This window comes from Elephas maximus, chromosome 22 (assembly GCF_024166365.1).
Source record: "Elephas maximus indicus isolate mEleMax1 chromosome 22, mEleMax1 primary haplotype, whole genome shotgun sequence".
Classification (NCBI taxonomy): Eukaryota; Metazoa; Chordata; class Mammalia; order Proboscidea; family Elephantidae; genus Elephas; species Elephas maximus.
The window spans coordinates 24,019,399-24,037,904 of record NC_064840.1 but is presented as its reverse complement, the minus strand read 5'-3'; the positions used below and the strand labels follow the sequence as shown (position 1 = coordinate 24,037,904).

Here is an 18,506-nt window from a genome sequence, read left to right as displayed (position 1 = left end):
TAATGTGAAACCAGATGGTGGTCCCTTAGCTTGGTCTGGACTTCCAGCTCTTGCAAGTGGAACTTTATGCCCTCACTGGCACTGGAGGGAGAAGAGAGATTATAGCCAACCATGCTTGCCATGATGAAGAAAACTTTAAAAATAACAATACCTTATTCTCATTTGGGCAGGTGTAATGTCATTTAGGAAACCCTGGTGGCATAGTGATTAAGTGCTATGGCTGCTAACCAAGAGGTCGGCAGTTCAAATCCACCAGGCGCTCCTTGGAAACTCTATGGGGCAGTTCTACTCTGTCCTATAGGGTCTCTATGAGTCAGAATCTACTCGATGGCAGTGGGTTTGGTTTTGGTTTTTGGGTAATGTCATTTAACACATCAAGAAATGATTTGTTTACTGGAAGACTTGAAAGTAGAACCTCATCTTTTGAATCCTAGTTTAAATCTCTTTCTGCTATATCATGAATATTTTGGGTGAGAGATCTGTACAATCCCCCTCAGCTGAAAACCCACACATGCACACACCACCATGATCATCATCGTTGTCATAATCGATTGCAAAAGTATTTACCTCATATATATTTGTTCTCAGTTCTTTGTTGGCTGCTGTGGGGCTTACAAAATAATTTAAAGCCACAACCCATTCCTTTAAACTCGTAGTCCTTCTGGGAAGATAAATCAGAACATATGGCATGGTTTCAGAAGGCCTTCATACTTTCCCAGCACAAAAGATCTGAGGTGCTGTGTGTGCCACTCAGGATCTCTTTTTTGTCCCAGGACTGCGAGGGCTGATGCTGTCAGTCATGATGGCCTCTCTCATGAGCTCCCTGACCTCCATCTTCAACAGCTCCAGCACCCTCTTCACCATGGACATCTACACTAAAGTCCGGAAGGGAGCATCTGAGAAAGAGCTCATGATTGCAGGAAGGTAAATGCTGCTTCCCTCTGCCATGCACAAAAAACACTTGATCAGAGTGGTTCTGTCTCTGCTACCCCTCAGCTCACAGAAGACTGGCAGATGCCTGGGTGGAATGAGAGTAACTTTAAATTGGAGATCATCCAGGAGCTGGAAGTGATATCAGAGACCATCTAATCCAATCCTCAGGCTATCGATGAACAAAATGAGGCCCGGAGAATGACCTGCTTAAGTGGACAGTGGCAACGCTAGGACTAGAATCTGTGGTAGGCTCAGTCCCTGTCCAAAGTCCTTATGCTGCCCCATGCTCAGCCAGCAGCTCTCCATGTTGGCCATTTTTTGAGGCCTAGACCCTTCAGTTCTACTCTGTCCTATAGGGTCGCTATGAGTCGGAATTGACTCGATGGGACTGGGTTGGGTAGACCCTTCAGATGCCTTGACCTTTTGATGCAAATTTTGCAGAACCATTGTGAAGATCAGGTGAGATTGTGCTCGTGAACATGCTTTGTAAAGTCTAAAACACCATGCTATGTGCACATTTATTATTGTCCGAGGGGCTAATGGACACGACAGATGCAAAAAGCAGCAGAGCAATGATACATGGGTCAGGTGTGCTTATTATCACCATTATTCATGGAGTAGATGCTCTGGGTAGAGGTTTAACAGAAGCTCTGCTATGTCTCTCCATGGAGCCAAGGCAGGTCAACAAGTCCCTGGGATGTCAGTCCAGGAAAAGTTTCCAGTGAAGTACCCAGGAGGAGTATGGGTTTTTACCTCATAGGTCTCATCAGAGATTAGGGTAAAGGAAGGAAAGGAGAAATGGACACCTGGCACTGAGAAGAAGTCTGACCAGGCCAGAGTCTACTTACTGTTTCACAGTAATCAGCCTCATTACCTTGGCTGGTTTTTCCACAGGAAAGAGTTTACTGACTTTTCCTGTTATTTATAAGGCTCAAGACCCAGAATAGAAAGACAGCAACTTTGCTGCTCTGCTCAGGCCTGGAGCCCATGGCCCTGAGATTATGTTGGTGCTCGAATTTCTGGGCATTCCATGATTGCCGCCCTGAGGCTTTTCCCTCCTTGAACAGGTTTACATTTACGTGAAACTGTTTCAGACTCAGTTGTGGGAACCGTCAGAGTGATCAGGGGCTCAGAGGGGGAGAAATGAGCATGGCAGGCCATAGTCAGGGATGGCTCCTGGGGAAGAACCTGAGTTTAGTCTAAAGTGTTGAGTGGGATTTGGTAAGTAGGGAACATGCAAAGGGCATCCCAAAGGGAGAAATATGTGAGCACAGCACTGCTTTGTGAAGATCAGCTTAAGATTATTTTGCCTTAAATTTGGGTAAGTGAGATAAGGAAACATGGCCTTGTTTCTAATTAAATCAAAAGTGCAGATAAGAAGAGCTTGAAAGAGAACCCTCCAATCTTATCAGAACTTGAAGTGAAACTCAGAAATAGGAGAGTTAGAAGTACCTGGTAATGTCTCTTTCTATCTAGACTGTTCCTTTATAAAATCTTCCTGGTTTATTTTTTTAAGTTTATTATAAAGAAGAAGAAGGAGAAGGAAAGAAAATATTACTATTACTACTAATATAAAGAAAAAACTACTAATAGTTTTTATTATTTATTTATTATTTATTTAGTGCCTACTATTTGCTTTTTTTTTTTTATTTGCTAGGTGTTTTACTATCACTGATCCTTATTTCAGACTTGCGAGGTTGGTCATATTGTCCTCAGTTTCCAGAGGAGGAAATTGAGACTCAGATAGGTTGCCTTAGTCAGGGTTCTCTAGAGAAATAGAACCGTGGTTGATGTAAAATGTTAAGTGCTACTAATCAGAAGGTTGGCAGTTTGAATCCACCCAGAGGTGCCTCAGGAGAAAGGCCTGGGGATCTGCTTTTAAAGGTCACAGTCGTTGAGAACCCTATGGAATGCAGTGCTACTCTGACACACATGGGGTCACCATGAGTCAGAAATGACACGATGGCTACTGGTTTTATAGATATGTGTATGTGTATACATATGCATCTGTATGCATTAATGAATTGGCTCCTACAGCAATGGGGAACTGACAAGTCTAAATTTGTAGGTCAGGTGACAGGCTGGAGATTTCTACGGTCTTGTGTTCCAAAATCCCAAGGTCAGACAATGGGAAATGAAGATTGATGGGTTCTGACAAAATGCCTATTTACATTCTGGAGGCAAAATACGCTCTAGGGAAAACTCCCTTTTTGCTTTGAACGCCTTCAGCTGATTGAATGAGGCCATCCACATTATGGAGTGTCATCTGCTTTACTTAAATAATCTGGTTTGATCATTTGTAACAACTTCATAACAGCATCTAGACTGTTAGGTTTGACCAAACATCTGGGCACCATAGCCTAGTCAAGATGACACATTAAGTTAACCATTACAGAGGTTACTCAATGAGTCCCATGTCGTACAGAGAGAATTATAATTTGAATTTGAATCTAGGACTGTCTGGCTCCAAAGTCCATACTCTTGTTCCTATAGTCTATTCCCCCTCGACTGGAATATGTTTATGGTAGTGACTGGGTCTAGGTTATTGTTGAATCACTCATAGGTACAGACGACTTTCCTGAAGGCAAAGTTTGGAAGAGAAAAGCCTGAAGAATGAATTTGCTAATTATTTCTCCTTGCTGTGGTTATATTTGCTAATGAGATTTTATGTATATGTATAATATAAATAATAATTTAAAAAATATATAAACCTGTTCTTTTCAAGTCGATTCTGACTCCTACCAACCCTATAGGACAGAGTAGAACTGCCCCCATAGTATTCCAAGGCTGTAAATCTATGGAAGCAGACTGCCACATCTTTCTTCACAGAGTGGCTCGTGGGTTAAAACGTCTGACCTTTCGGTTAGTAGTTGAGCACTTGATCACTACACTACCAGGCCTCTCTCTATGTATATATGTATACATACAGGCACGCACACAGTAATATGTATTTATTCCTGTGCAGTTATTTTCTGACACTCTATTGTGGGGGCTTTGATTCCAGGGCGTTCATCCTGGTCCTGATTGGCATCAGCATCGCCTGGGTGCCCATTGTGCAGTCGGCACAAAGTGGGCAACTCTTCGATTACATCCAGTCCATCACCAGTTACTTGGGACCACCCATTGCAGCTGTTTTCCTGCTTGCTATTTTCTGCAAGAGAGTCAATGAACCAGTAGGTATCATTCTGGCATGTCCAGAATAAAGACTAAAGAAATTAAAAAAAAAAAAAAAAAGAAATAGGAAGAAGTTAATTGCCAAGAGGAAAAAAAAAAGCCTTAGAAAGTTGTATCAATACTATTCACACAAACTCAAGGTCAAGAAGTACTATTTTGAGTGACAAATGAATGGGGAACAGGTACCTCTTTTTCCTTACTCATTTATTCATCTAGCGGACACTTTCAGGTGCCAGACATGGGGCGAGGAATTAGAAACACAAAGATTTAGGAAACCTGATTCCTGCCCTGGACAAGCGCCCAGCTCAGATGGGGGGACAGAGGAGTGAGTGAGTAATTACATAGCAGGGAGATCAGTGCTGGCGATGGAGGTGTGTCCACAGTGCTGCGGCCACAGCAAGGAGAGTGAATCCACTCAGTTCTCTCTGGGGAGCAGGGATGGGACATTCAGGCTAGAACAACGTTACCGGGAAGGGAGGTGCCTGTGCTCTCCCAGGTAGAGGGAATGACCTGTATAGAGACCCAGACACGTGAGCATACATGTCGTGTTTAAAGAGTAGCTGGTAATTTACAGCTATTAAGAACAACACTTGACAAATCATGAAGACCCCTTTTGGCCATCCTTCTATGAACACACTTTACTTTATTATTGGCTCTCTTAAAATGTGGTCTCCAGATCTAGACCTGGCGTATTCTGTCAGGCCTTCAGTGGGACAAGAATCCTTTAGGTGCAGACTGACCAAAAATCAATCACTCTAACGTGCAACCACAAAATTCAGTGCAAAAACACATAGTTCAGTTTTATGTTTTCAAATTAAAAACAGCAACTTTGGATCCATAAAGAGGGATGAAGAAGGAAGTTTTATTTATATTTTGATAGGAGAGTTCCTTTCTCCTCCATTCCCAAAGGACCTAATTTCTTTTTCCATGTCTTCATGTCTTAATTCACAAATTGTTACTTACATTTGAATGTGCCTAAATCTATAGGCTGGTAGTGATTGTAGCTGAGGACAGGGAGGTTCAAATTATTTTAAAAGTTAAAGAGAATTATTTTTGGGATTATTAAGACCTTTAGTTAATATTATATGCCAGTTATTAGACACTTTATTGTTGTTAGCTGCCATCTAGTTGACTTTGACCCATGGCGACCTTATGTACAACAGAACGAAACTTTGCTCAGTCCTATGTCATCCTCAAAATTGTCAGCATGTTTGAGTTCATTGTTGCAGCTATTGTGCTGATCCATCTCGAAAGTCTCCCATGCCCATGTTGGCTCTCTACCTCACCAGACATGATGTCTACCTTTAGCGATTGACACTTCCTGATGACATTTCCAAGGCAAAGGAGTTGGATAGTATTCTGTTGTCATCCTTAAGGTTTTCATGGGCTAATTTTTGGAATTAGATCAATAGGCCTTTCTTTCTAGTCTGTTCTTAGTCTGGAAGCTCCGAAGGGTCTGCCACAGGTGACCCTGCTGGTGTTTGAGATGCTAGTAGCATGGCTTCCACCATCATAGCAACACACAAGCCACCATAGTACAACAAACTGACAAATGGGTGGTATATTAGACACTTTACCCCACTATATTATGAATGTTTCTTTTACAATCCAGGTAAAATCATATTCCTGAAACATGATAAATACATCCACTGAAGGCCTGATCATATTCCAGTCTCCAGTGTTCTTGTTCTAGGAGGCCTGGAGCTATAATTTTCCCCCCCTTTATTCCCTCACTTCTGTTTCCACAGGTACGCCAGAATGCTCAGCTGTGCTCTGTGTGTGGCATTAGTTAACCCAGAGTTTTCTTTCACAGGGAGCCTTCTGGGGACTGATCCTAGGATTTCTGATTGGGTTAGCCCGTATGATTACTGAATTCTCCTATGGAACCGGGAGCTGCACGCAGCCCAGCAACTGCCCCACAATTATCTGTGGTGTGCACTACTTGTACTTTGCCATCATCCTCTTTGTCATTTCTATCATCGTCACCGTAGTCGTCTCCCTCTTAACTAAGCCCATTCCAGATGTCCATGTGAGTATCCATTTGGGAGGCCTGGCTTTCTCTTGTTTCATGTTCATGCTGCAGTGCTCATTTTCACTGGTCTTGGCTTAGATATTTCACACTCACACGACAAAAATGGGCCATACTTGGCATTGGTTTCAGGCAGAAGGATACAGGACAGGAAGCACAGTGAATCAGCAAGGCCATGTCAGGCATGTGTCTTCAATGGGAGTCCTCACACTATTTCACACTTCAGCCCAGGGTCTATTCTCTGGCCCCATTCCCCAAGTGACAGCTGAAGTGCAAGGAAATGAAATCACATGGGCAGGTGTAGGGGCCTTCCTGGCTCAGAGGCCCGTGTCTCAAATAAAACCTGATATTTCTTATTAACAGTCCCATGGTCCTTAGTTTCTAGGAGTTCCAGCAAGGGACATACCTTGTTACAAGAATCACCACACTGAGGGGAGCCCGAAGTATGATTTCTCATTTGAATTTTTTTTCCGATTAAGTCACAGAAGCTAAGACATTTCTAACAGTATCAATGCCCAATTGATTCAAAACTTCAAAAATTGTGAGTACTTTTCTTTAGTTTTAGATAAACCCCTTGGTTTGGGGTTCATTTATAGCCCTTGCAAGCCAGTTGCAGTTTACTGTTTAGGAGTCATATTTAGCATAAGCAATGTAGTCTGGTAATTCAACACAGCGGACATTCCAGTTTTTCAGATTTCCAAGGGATCAGAGCTAAAAAACTAACCCAAGGCCATATTTGTCCACAGAAAAGAATGAATTTAGCTAATGCTTTACACACACACACACACACACACACACAAATACAGGCATCCAAAGAACTCTTAAGAGACTTGAAACCCCAGTGCCAAATTTTCAAGAGCTGTGACCAACCTCAATGCCAAACAAAGACTGCTTTCATATTGTCTGCTGGTCAGATTTGTGATGGGCTTTTTCATGTTGTATCAACTCCTTCCCCATGTCTCAGTCTTTTAAAGTATCAAAACGTCAAACACATTTATCTCCATGCTTCTTTTTGCAGTAGAGAAACCAAGGTAGTCACCAACACGGTATGGATAGGATGAACACTTTGCATTGTTTTTCAAACTTCTCCAAGATTCTGGTTCATGCTCTAGACTGTGTCAATAGAAATTGTGCCTCCAGCTCTACCCTGTTCCAATATCATACACATGATTCTGCAGATTTTTCCACCCTGAGTATGACAAACATTTAGCACAAAAATCTGATCTTACATTATAGGTCTGGACAACTAGGTGTCTAGTCTTGTTTCCCAGTTGTTGTTGTTGTTGTTAGGTGCTGTAGTGTTGGTTCTAGCTCATAGTGACCCTATGTACAATAGACCGAAACACTGCCCAGTCCTATGCCATCCTCACAATTCTTTCTATCTTTGAGTTCGTTGTTGCAGCCACTACGTCAATCCATCTTGTTGAGGGCCTTCCTCTTTTTTGCTGACCCTCGACTTTGCCAAGCATCATGTCCTTCTCCAGGGACTGGTCCCTCCCGATAACATGTCCAAAGTACGTAAGATGAAGCCTCACCAACTTTGCTTCTAAGCAGCATTCTATCTGTACTTCCTCCAAGACAGATTTGTTCGTTCTTCTGGCAGTCTATGGTATATTCAATATTCTTTACCAACACCATAATTCAAAGGTGTCAATTCTTCTTCAGTCTTTCTTATTCATTGTCCAGCTTTCGCATGCATATGAGGTGATTGAAAATACCATGGCTTGCGTCAGGTGCACCTTAGTCCTCAAAGAGACACCTTTTCTTCTTAACATGTGAAAGAGGCCTTTTCAGCAGATTTGCCCAATGCACTGTGTCGGTTGATTTCTTGACTGCTGCTTCCATGGGCGTTGATTGTGGATCTAAGTAAATGAAATCCTTGGAAACTTCAATCTTTTCTTCATTTTTCATGACATTGCTCATTGGTCCAGTTGTGAGGATTTTTGTTGTCTTTATGTTCAGGTGCAATCCATACTGAAGGCTGTAGGCTTTGATCTTCATCAGTAAGTACTTCAACCCCTCTTCACTTTCAGCAAGCAAGGCTGTGTTGTCTGCATAATGCAGGTTGTTAATGAGTCTTCCTCCAATCCTGATGCCCCATTCTTCTTCATATAGTCCAGCTTCTCGTATTATTTGCTCAGCATACAGATGGAATAAGTATGGTGAGAGGATACAGCCCTAACACACACCTTTTTTGAATTTAAATCATGCAGTATCCCCATGTTCTGTTTGAACAACTGCCTCTTGGTCTATGTACAGGTTTCTCATGGGCAAAATTAAGTGTTCTGGAATTCTCATTCTTCACAATGTATCCATATTTTGTTATGATCCACATAGCTGAACGCCTTTGCATAGCCAATAAAACACAGGTAAACATTTTTCTGGTATTCTCTGCTTTTAGCCAAGATCCACCTGACATCAGCAATGATATCCCTCATTCCTCGTTCTCTTCTGAAGCTGCCTTGAATTTCTGGCAGTTCCTTGTCAATGTACTGTTGCAACCACTTTTGAATAATCTTCAGCAAAATTTTACTCGCATGTGGTATTAATAATATTGTTTGATAATTTCAGCATTCTGTTGGATCACCTTTCTTTGTAATGGGCGTGGATATGGATCTCTTCCAGCCTGTTACCCAGGTAGCTGTCTTCCAAATTTCTTGGCAGAGATGAGCGAACACTTCCAGATTTGCTTGTTGAAACATCTCAGTTGGTATTCCATCAATTCCTGGAGCCTTGTTTTTTCACCAGTGCCTTCAGTGCAGCTTTGATTTCTTCATGCAGTACCATCGGTTCTTGATGATATGGTTGAACATTGACCAATTCTTTTTAGTACAGTGACTCTGTGTATTCCTTGCATCTTCTTTTGATGCTTCCTGTGTCTTTCAATATTTTGCCCATGCTGTTGTTGTTAGGTGCCGTCGAGTTGGTTCCGACTCACAGTGACCCTATGCACAACAGAATGAAACACTGTGTGGTCCTGAGCCATCCTTACAATTGTTGTTATGCTTGAGCTCATTGTTGAAGCCACTGTGTCAATCCACCTCGTTGAGGGTTTTCCTCTTTTCCGCTGACGCTGTACTCTGCCAAGAATGATGTCCTTCTCCAGAGACTGATCCCTCCTGACAACATGTCCATAGTATGTAAGATGCAGCCTCGCCATCCTTGCTTCTAAGGAGCATTCTGGTTGGACTTCTTCCAAGACAGATTTGTTCATTCTTTTGGCAGTCCATGGTATACTCAATATTCTTCGCTAGCACCACAATTCAAAGACGTCAATTCTTCTTCAGCCTTCCTTATTCACTGCCCAGCTTTCCCATGCATATGATGTGATTGAAAATACCATGGCTTGGGTCAGGCGCACCTTAGTCTTCAAAGTGACATCTTTGCTCTTCAACACTTTAAAGAGGTCCTTTGCAGCAGGTTTACCCAATGCAATGTGTCTTGTGACTTCTTGACTGCTGCTTCCATGGCTGTTGATTGTGGATCCAAGTAAAATGAAACCCTTGACAACTTCAATCTTTTCTCCGTTTATCATGATATTGCTCATTGGTCTAGCTGTGAGGATTTTTGTTTTCTTTATGTTGAGGAGCAATCCATACTGAAAGCTGTGGTCTTTAATCTTCATTAGTAAGTGCTTCAAGTCCTCTTCACTTTCAGCAAGCAAGGTTGTGTCATCTGCATAATGCAGGTTGTTAACGAGTCTTCCTCCAATCCTGATACCCTGTTCTTCTTCTATAGTCCAGCTTCTCGGATTATTTGCTCAGCATACAGATTGAATAGGCATGGTGAAAGAATACAACCCTGGTGCACACCTTTCCTGACTTTAAACCAATCAGTATTCCCTTGTTCTGTCTGAACAACTGCCTTTTGATCTATGTAAAGGTTCCTCATGAGCACATTCAAGTGTTCTGGAATTCCCATTCTTTGCAATGTTATCCATAATTTGTTATGATCCAAACAGTTGAATGCCTTTGCATAGTCAATAAAACACAGGTAAACGTCCTTCTAATATTCTCTGCTTTCAGCCAGGATCCATCTGACATCAGCAATGATATCTCTGGTTCCACGTCCTCTCCTGAAACTGGCCTGAATTTCTGGCAGTTCCCTGTTGATATACTGCTGCAGCAGTTTTTGAATGATCCTCAGCAAAATTTTGCTTGCATGTGATATTAATGATATTGTTCTATAATTTCCACATTCAGTTGGATCACCTTTCTTGGGAATAGGCATAAATATGGATCTCTTCCAGTCAGTTGGCCAGGAAGTTGTCTTCCATATTTCTTGGCATAGACGAGTGAACACCTCCAATGCTGCATCTGTTTGTTGAAACATCTCAGTTGATATTCCATCAATTCCTGAAGCCTTGTTTTTTGCCAATGCCTTCAGAGCAGCTGGGACTTCTTCCTTCAGTACCATCGGTTCCTGATCATATGCCACCTCTTGAAATGGTTAAACATCAACTAATTCTTTTTGGTATAATGACTCTGTGGTATTCCTTCCATCTTCTTTTGATGCTTCCTGCGTCGTTTAATATTTTCCCCATAGAATCCTTCACGATTGCAATTCGAGGCTTGAATTTTTTCTTCAGTTCTTTCAGCTTGAGAAATGCTGAGTGTGGTGTTTTTTTTTTTTTTTTTTGCCTTTTGGTTTTCTAACTCCAGGTCTTGCAGATTTCATTATAATACTTTACTTTGTCTTCTTGAGCCACCTCTGAAATCTTTTGTTCAGCTCTTTTAATTCATTTCTTCCCTTTGCTTTAGCTACTCAGTGCTCAACAGCAAGTTTCAGAGTCTCTTCTGACATCCATTTTGGTCTTTTTTTTTCTTTCCTGTCTTTTAAATAAACTTCTGCTTTCTTCATGTATGATGTCCTTGATATCATCCTACAACTTGTCTGATGTTCGGTCATTAGTGTTCAGTGCTTAAAATCTATCCTTGAGATGTCTCTAAATTCAGGTGGGATATACTCAAATTCATACTTTGGCTCTTGTGGACTTGTTTTAATTTTCTTCAGCTGCAACTTGAATTTGCATATGAGCAATTGATGGTCTGTTCCACAGGTGGCCCCTGGCCTTGTTCCGACTGATGATATTGAGCGTCTCCATTGTCTCTTCCCACAGATAGTCAATTTGATTTCTGAGTATTCCATCTGGTGAGGTCCACTTGAATAGTTGCTGTTTATGTTGTTGAAAAAAGGTATTTCCCGTAACGAGACTTATCATGGGAGCTCTGGCATTATTTCTATCACCAAGGCCATATTTTCCAACTACCAACCTTTCTTCTTTGTTTCCTTTTGTATTCCAATCACCAGTAATTATCAATGCATCTTGATTGCATGTATGATCAATTTTCAGACTGCAGAAGTTGGTAAAAATCTTTAATCTCTTCATGTTTGGCATTACTGTTTGGTACGTAAATTTGAATAGTAATTGTATTAACTGTTCTTCCTCATAGGTGTATGGATATTATACTATCACTGACAGTGTTGTACTTCAGAACAGATCTTGACATGTTCTTTTTGACGATGAATGCAGTGCAGTTCTTCTTCAATTTTTCAATTCTGGCGTATCGGACCATGTTGTAGTCCGATTCAAAATGGCCGATACCAGTCCATTTCAGCTCACTAATGCCTAGTATATTGATCTTCAAGAGTTCCATTCTTTTTTGACAACTTCAAATTTTCTTGGATTCATATTTTGTACCTTCCATACCTTGATTACTAATGGATATTTGCAGCTATTTCTTCTCATTTTGAGTCATGCCATATCAGCAAATGAAGGTCCCCAAAGCTTTATTCCATCTGCGTTATTAAGTTTGAATTTACTTTGAGGAGATAGTTCTTCCCCAGTCGTGTTTTGAGTGCTTTTCAACCTGAGGGTCTCATTTTCTGACACTATGTCAGTGTTCTGCTGCTATTCATAAGGTTTTCACTGGCCACTTTTTTCAGAAGTAGGTTGCCTCATCCTTCTTCCTAGTCTCTCTTAGTGTGGAAGCTCTGCTGAAACTTGTCCACTATAGGGTGACCCCACTGGTATTTGAAATGCCAGAGGCATAGCTTCCAGCATCATAACATCACACGAGCCACCACAGTATGACAAACTAATATATGAGTGATGATGTTTCCCAGTACCGATGTTAAAAGGAGCAAACTAATTTATCATCAGTAACAAGAATTCGTTCACTTAACAAAACAAAAAGCCCATTGCCATGGAGTTGATTCTAACTCCTGGTGACCACATTTCTGTATTCAAGGCAGTCCTCTTAGCCTCTGAATAGACATACATCATAAGGTCTACTGTATAAACACATGTATGATTTATATCTAAATTCCCAACATAGTTGGGATAATGCTGAGAATGGGACAGTTATCTGTGTTCTTCCTGGGACTGAGAGGCCACATGCGTTTTCCTTTCTTGGCACATATTCCTTTGTTCTCCCTTCTTCTTTTTGCGAGACACTGTTTAGCTCTTTTTGCTGACCTGTCCTGTTTTCTCTGCAGCTCTACCGTCTGTGCTGGAGTCTCCGCAACAGCAAAGAGGAGCGAATTGATCTAGATGCAGGCGAGGAGGAAATCCAGGAAGCTCCAGAGGAGACCATTGAAATTGGTGACTTATGACTCACAGACTATTTCCAAGCTCTAAAAATTACTCCTACAGTAATAGCAAGACCACTTTCCTGAAGGCTTTACTAAATATCTTCATCAAAGTTCAGATCTCTTCCCTAGAGGGACTGAGGAATGGGATGGGGATGAGATGGATGAATGAGATTTGGGAAGTTCACTCCAAGGCCTAGTCAAGGGGAGGAGAAAGGTGCAGAATCATCCCACCTCTCCTGGCCTCAGATTTTACAGTGATCAGTGAGTAAGTGTACATGAGGAACATGCCACCCTGCTGTGGGGCATGACCAGGGATGAGGGGAGAGTCAGAGCTCTTCTGACATAGCCTATGAACTGATTGCAGGTGGAATTAAACCTATGGTCAGTTCTGGGGACCTCAGAAAGATGGGATATAGGCTCTTGGGATTTTACGTCTCTCTGACTTACTGTATTAGATTTAGAAATTCAAATTTCTCTGGAAACCTGATGAAATAATGCTTAGTTGGTGCTCAGAGAATTATCTTGATCATGGAGATATGCTTTCTTTAACTTTAGTGTTGCAACTTTACTTCCCTACATGGCAGAGGTGCACATATGAAGGATGGTTGTGTATATATGTGGCGTGGACAGGCATGGGAGTTCAAGGTCATATGTGCTTGACCTAGTGCTGGGTGGGAAGTCTCATCACTCCATTCAAAGGACAGCACAGCTGCATCAGAACAATTCCTGAATATAGCCACTAGGAATATCATAGAATCCTAACTTTGGAAAGAATCCTGGAGATAATTTGCTTTTATCACCTAAATTTATTTACAGACATGTAAATTGAGATTCAGGGAGGGAGAGACTTTGCATATGGTTCCAGGTCTCATACAGTCTACTTTTGATCTCTAAGGGCCTTTCAGTCCTAAATTCTGTGACTATGCAAGTGCAGGAGGGAACCTGGAGCCGGAGGTAGATGACATGGTGACTTTCTGTTTTTTTTGGAGCAGGCAGGTGTGAACCCTGTTGTTGTTGTGTGCCATGGAGTTGATTCTGACTTATAGCAAACCTATAGGACAAAGTAGAACTCCCCCTTAGGGTTTCCTAGGCTGTAATATGAACATTACTCCTCCAAAAATATCTTCACTTTGAGTGATAACATCATAGCTGTGAATGGGACATAGATAAGGAGGTATTTTGAGTGCCGAGAGTTTTCATTTGGAAGAAGAGATTATTTTTGTGTGAACCAGAGGGCAGGAGTAAGACTTATGGGTGAAAAGAACCCTCCAATTTTAACTCAAAGTTAAGGAGGCAGGATAGGGCAGAGACAGAATGTAGGATCTATAATCAGGCAGAACTGGGACTGAATCTTGGCTCCTTTACTTACCACACTGGGCAAATGTTCCATTTTTCTAAGGCTTAGATTCCTCACCTAAAAGTATTTTAGATAATAGCCACACCTCATAGTCCTTTTGGAAACATTGACTGAGATAATGTTTGACTATAAAATTTTTTTTTGTCAAAATCATGATTATTATTAAAGAAGAGTTTTATAATTGAGTTGGTTTGGAAAGGAATGAGTGGAAAGTGTGTATCTATCAGGGATGCTACAGAGGAGACACCTACGCTGGCTAGAGAATCAACTTGATGACTTCTGAGGTTCATGGCAGTGCTAGAATTATTGATGAATTCATGGTGCCCTTTTTTATTAAAGCACAATAAACCAAGCTCTCTTGAGGGCATTTACAGACCATGGATATCGCCTCACCATACTCTGAAGTGCTGAGAAATAATAGCATGAAGAAACCTTTCAGCTTCACCATCTTCCCCATCATCATGATGTATGATGATATGACCATAACATATTTTAATTATGAATACCTTACCCTAGATGGGAGCCCTGGTGGTGCAGTGGTTAAGAGCTTGGCTGATAACCAAAATGTCAGCAGTTAAAATCCACCAGGCACTCCTTGGAGACCCTATGGGGAAGTTTTGCTCTGTCCTATAGGGTCTCTATGAGTCAGAATCCACTTGGCAGCAACGAGTTTGTTTTTTATGCTTTATTTTAGCATCACATCGTTCTTTTAAGGAAAACAATTTAAGTATGATTCTTCCAATTGTACAGATGAGGAAAATGAGACATAGGGACTTTCCCAAGGTTGCTCATTTTTTGAAGTAACCAAGAAAACCATGTATTTCTTACTTGAGCTGATCAGTGAGCCCAATTCCTTGCTACTCCTTCCATTTCTCCTATTTTGGTGGAGTGGTGAAAGGGGAGGGGTATGAGTATGTTTGTCTCTCTTTCTTATGTGTGTGAGTGGAAAGAGAGAATGGAAGGAGGTTAACATTAACACTACGTGTTTGGTGCTCTCTCATTAAATCTTACAATGATGAAAGTGTTATTTATCCAATTCTATATATGCCTGAGGATAAGAGTGGTGAAGCATCTGGGCCACAAAGCTGGGTTTGGGTCCCAGTTCTGACACATTTGTGTGCTTGATCGCTAAAATTCTTTCAGGTTCTAACATTCTGTAACTCTAGTAGGAAAAAAGAGACGACCGCGCAGTGGATCCCTGGCCATGGTGCTGAAAACTCAATGGGCTTGATCTCATAGCCAGTAAGAAGCAGAGCTGGAATTCAAACTCAGAGTTCAGAAGAGAGATTCATTGTTCTTAATGGGCATACATTAGAGTATCAGGGACAGTTTGATGGTTTGATTCTGTAGTGTTGACATGCACCATCAGAGATCTTTAGGCCATAAAAAGTGTTGATCACTACTGCCCCTGCATCAGAGCCTGTTAGGACAAATCCTTACCACCTGGCTGAGTGTTGCTGCAGTCTGGGATTTCCAGGTGTAGGCAATGCACTTCTGGGTCATCCAGGGCTGCAGCAAGCAGAAATGAGTTTGTTTCTGAGGTGGATTTTTTTTATGTCTTTCATATGTCACAGTTCCTTAGCCGGTGGTTAACATTTTTCTCTCATAAACTATTTCCTGTTTGACCCTTACTGTTTTAATCAGGGAAACCCTGGTGGCGTAGTGGTTAAGTGCTGTGGCTGCTAACCAAAGGGTCGGCAGTTCAAACCCGCCAGGCACTCGTTGGAAACTCTATGGGGCAGTGCTACTTTGTCTTATAGGGTCGCTATGAGTCAGAATCGACTCGACGGCACTGGGTTTGGTTTTTTTGTTTGTTTTAATCAGAATATATTTCCATTTGACTGATAGGTTATCTTAGGTTAGCTGATCATAAAGATGTAAGATAGATCTATTAACACTTCTTGTGACTAATTTACATCCTTTCAACATTTTGTACCATTTCCATTTCTATAAACGAGAAAACTGGGAAGTTTCTCCCAATGCTAAATGATATTACTTCTCCTTGGAAACGATATCCAGCCACTCAGTAATTCTTTTATGTCTTTCCTCTGACACAGAAGTTTCTGAGAAGAAGAAAGGATGGTTCAGGCGGGGCTTTGACCTGTTTTGTGGGCTGGACCAGCAGAAGGGCCCCAAGATGACCAAGGAAGAGGAGGCAGCAATGAAGGAGAAGATGACAGACATCTCTGAGAAACCTTTGTGGCGGATGGTAGTGAACATCAATGGCATCATCCTGGTCACTGTGGCTGTCTTCTGCCATGCATATTTCGCCTAAGTCCTGCTTTCTGCTGCAGGCTGTGCTCATGAAGGCCAGATTCTTTGCTCTGACTCTCTTTAGTCCCATTCTGTGGTGTGGAAGGGAAGTCAGCCCGTTGTAAATTTTGCTCAGATGGATAGATGTGTACATGTGTAATTACAGGCTAGACAGATGAAAATAATTAGTTTACTGTTAAATTATGTATTTGAAGCCAATATGATCTGGTCAGGTGTACATGCTACAGTTTCAAGAGGAAAATACACTCAGTTTTATCTAGAAAAAGACAAACTAAGAAACAGAAGGCCTGCAATGTCTGATGTATGTATGTCTCAGGTAGACTCAGCATGTCAACACTGTTTGTAACCCTTGAATATTATTTTGAGAGATCACCTTCCCCTTCTTCTTTTTTTTTTTTTTTAAAGCAAATATCTTGCCCCATCATATCTCTGTCAACTTTTTCCTGGCACAAGAAAAACTGGTCTGATAAACTGATGGACACATTAAAGCTGAGGATGGGAGCTTGATAAGGCTCCTGTGCTAGGTGGGTGTTTGCTCTTTGAAGTAGAGGACTGGGGGTAGCAACACTTCCCCTGAAGGGAGGGACCAGGCACAGCCTCAGACCAGTGGGAAAGGGATAATCTTAAACCCAGGTAATTTTCTGGTCTTCTTAAAAGTGTCCGTTGTGAGTCCCCCAAATATGGAATTTCACTAATTTTGCCATTCATTATACCTTCTATGTCTTAGCTACTTAGCAGTGTTTGTTGACTGAACGACATGGGTATTTATTTATAAACACATGCTTTATTTTTATGTAAGCCTGGCCTTTGGTTAATATTTTCCTGTGGCTACACAAACTTTGTGCTCTGGTAACTATAATGAATTGGAATGCATTCGCCTGAGACCACTCTTGCTCACGGTGCTGTTGTTCCCCTATGACCTTTGAAACTGACTCCAGGTCATATAATAGTGGGAGCAAATGTGTCTCTCAGGGGCATCTTTAGTTTCAAAGAAGCCATGCTCTATTGAAACATCGAAATAATTTGCCTCCCTGTGATTTCATGTGACACAGCTCTTCTTTTTATGTGTCGTGATTGGTGGTTATCAATTGATCAAGGTTAGGGTAGCTGTTTTCTGTTCCAGGCAGTTGTGCCCAACACTCTTAGCTGAGAGTATTGTACTTCTTCTTGAACCTGTTTCCTAGGGGAAAGTCTTTTAATCCACTGTGGAATCTCAATTATTATTGTAATATAATCCCACTGAAGTTAAGAAAAATTCACAATGTTAGGACTGACCGATTATGGGCTAACTTTGAAAAGGATGGGGACCTGAAATTCTGCAGAGCTGAGGGTGGTTCCTGGGTGTAAAAATGGTTCAACATGTAAATGGATGGCTTGTTCTCATGGAAGGAAGCAAACCCAGAGATCACTATTTGATGTGTCTTCTCATTACCCTATAGATGATCCCTTAAGCTAGGCAGAGCAGAGGGAAAAGTGAAGAATTTCACTCAGCTAGCATTGCCCAGAGTACTCAGTCTTGTGTGGAGTTTGTGGTATGTTTTGTGCTTTGAGAGGTTAAAGGAAAAAGTTAGAAAGCTGGTGGATAGGGTGGGTGGCATAAAGTGTCTAGGTTGTCCTGGATTCTGTTTCTGGCTTTGCTCAGGATTCACTGTGTATATTGTAGTAAATTATTTTTTCTCAGCTGTGTATTTTTCTCTTTGAAAAATGGGGACCTTGATGCTTATAGCATCTACCTACCTCCTGTGGGTGTGACAAGGTCACTTTGAAAAGGGAATGGGAGATACCTACATGAAAGATGCCATTTGGATGTTATGGTAAACTGCATTGTCATCTCATAAATTGAAATGTATTGCTTTGATAAAAATAAAAACATTAAAAATCTAACACCCTGTTTTTCTGTTCTCCAGAGAGTCTAGACAAATACTGCACATGTCTGTGGTGAACTTTGTGGTGGCACAAGATATGGATTAGGAAGCAGGAAGCCAGGATAGTTGGGAAGAGAATCTACTGACTTGAATATTGTTTAAAAATGTAGCAAAGTTTGGAGATTATTTTCATTGCAAAACCTCTAGAAAACATGACTACTAGTCAAAAGGTTGGTGATTCAAACTCACTCAGAGGTGCCTTGGAAGACAGTCCTGCTAT

General features: G+C 41.4%; 1 protein-coding gene across 1 annotated transcript in view; it reads left to right on the top strand.

Annotated features, from left to right (window-relative positions):
* Window positions 1–18,178, top strand: part of SLC5A1 (solute carrier family 5 member 1) — a 78,218-nt gene extending 60,040 nt beyond the window's left edge. Inside the window, exons 11-15 of the mRNA XM_049865746.1 lie at window positions 774–924; window positions 3,938–4,106; window positions 5,921–6,136; window positions 12,635–12,740; window positions 16,145–18,178. Of these exons, the coding sequence (XP_049721703.1) occupies window positions 774–924; window positions 3,938–4,106; window positions 5,921–6,136; window positions 12,635–12,740; window positions 16,145–16,362 (860 nt within the window). The 3' untranslated portion in view covers window positions 16,363–18,178. The remainder of the gene's footprint in view (window positions 1–773; window positions 925–3,937; window positions 4,107–5,920; window positions 6,137–12,634; window positions 12,741–16,144) is intronic.
* The last annotated feature ends 328 nt before the right edge of the window (window positions 18,179–18,506 follow it).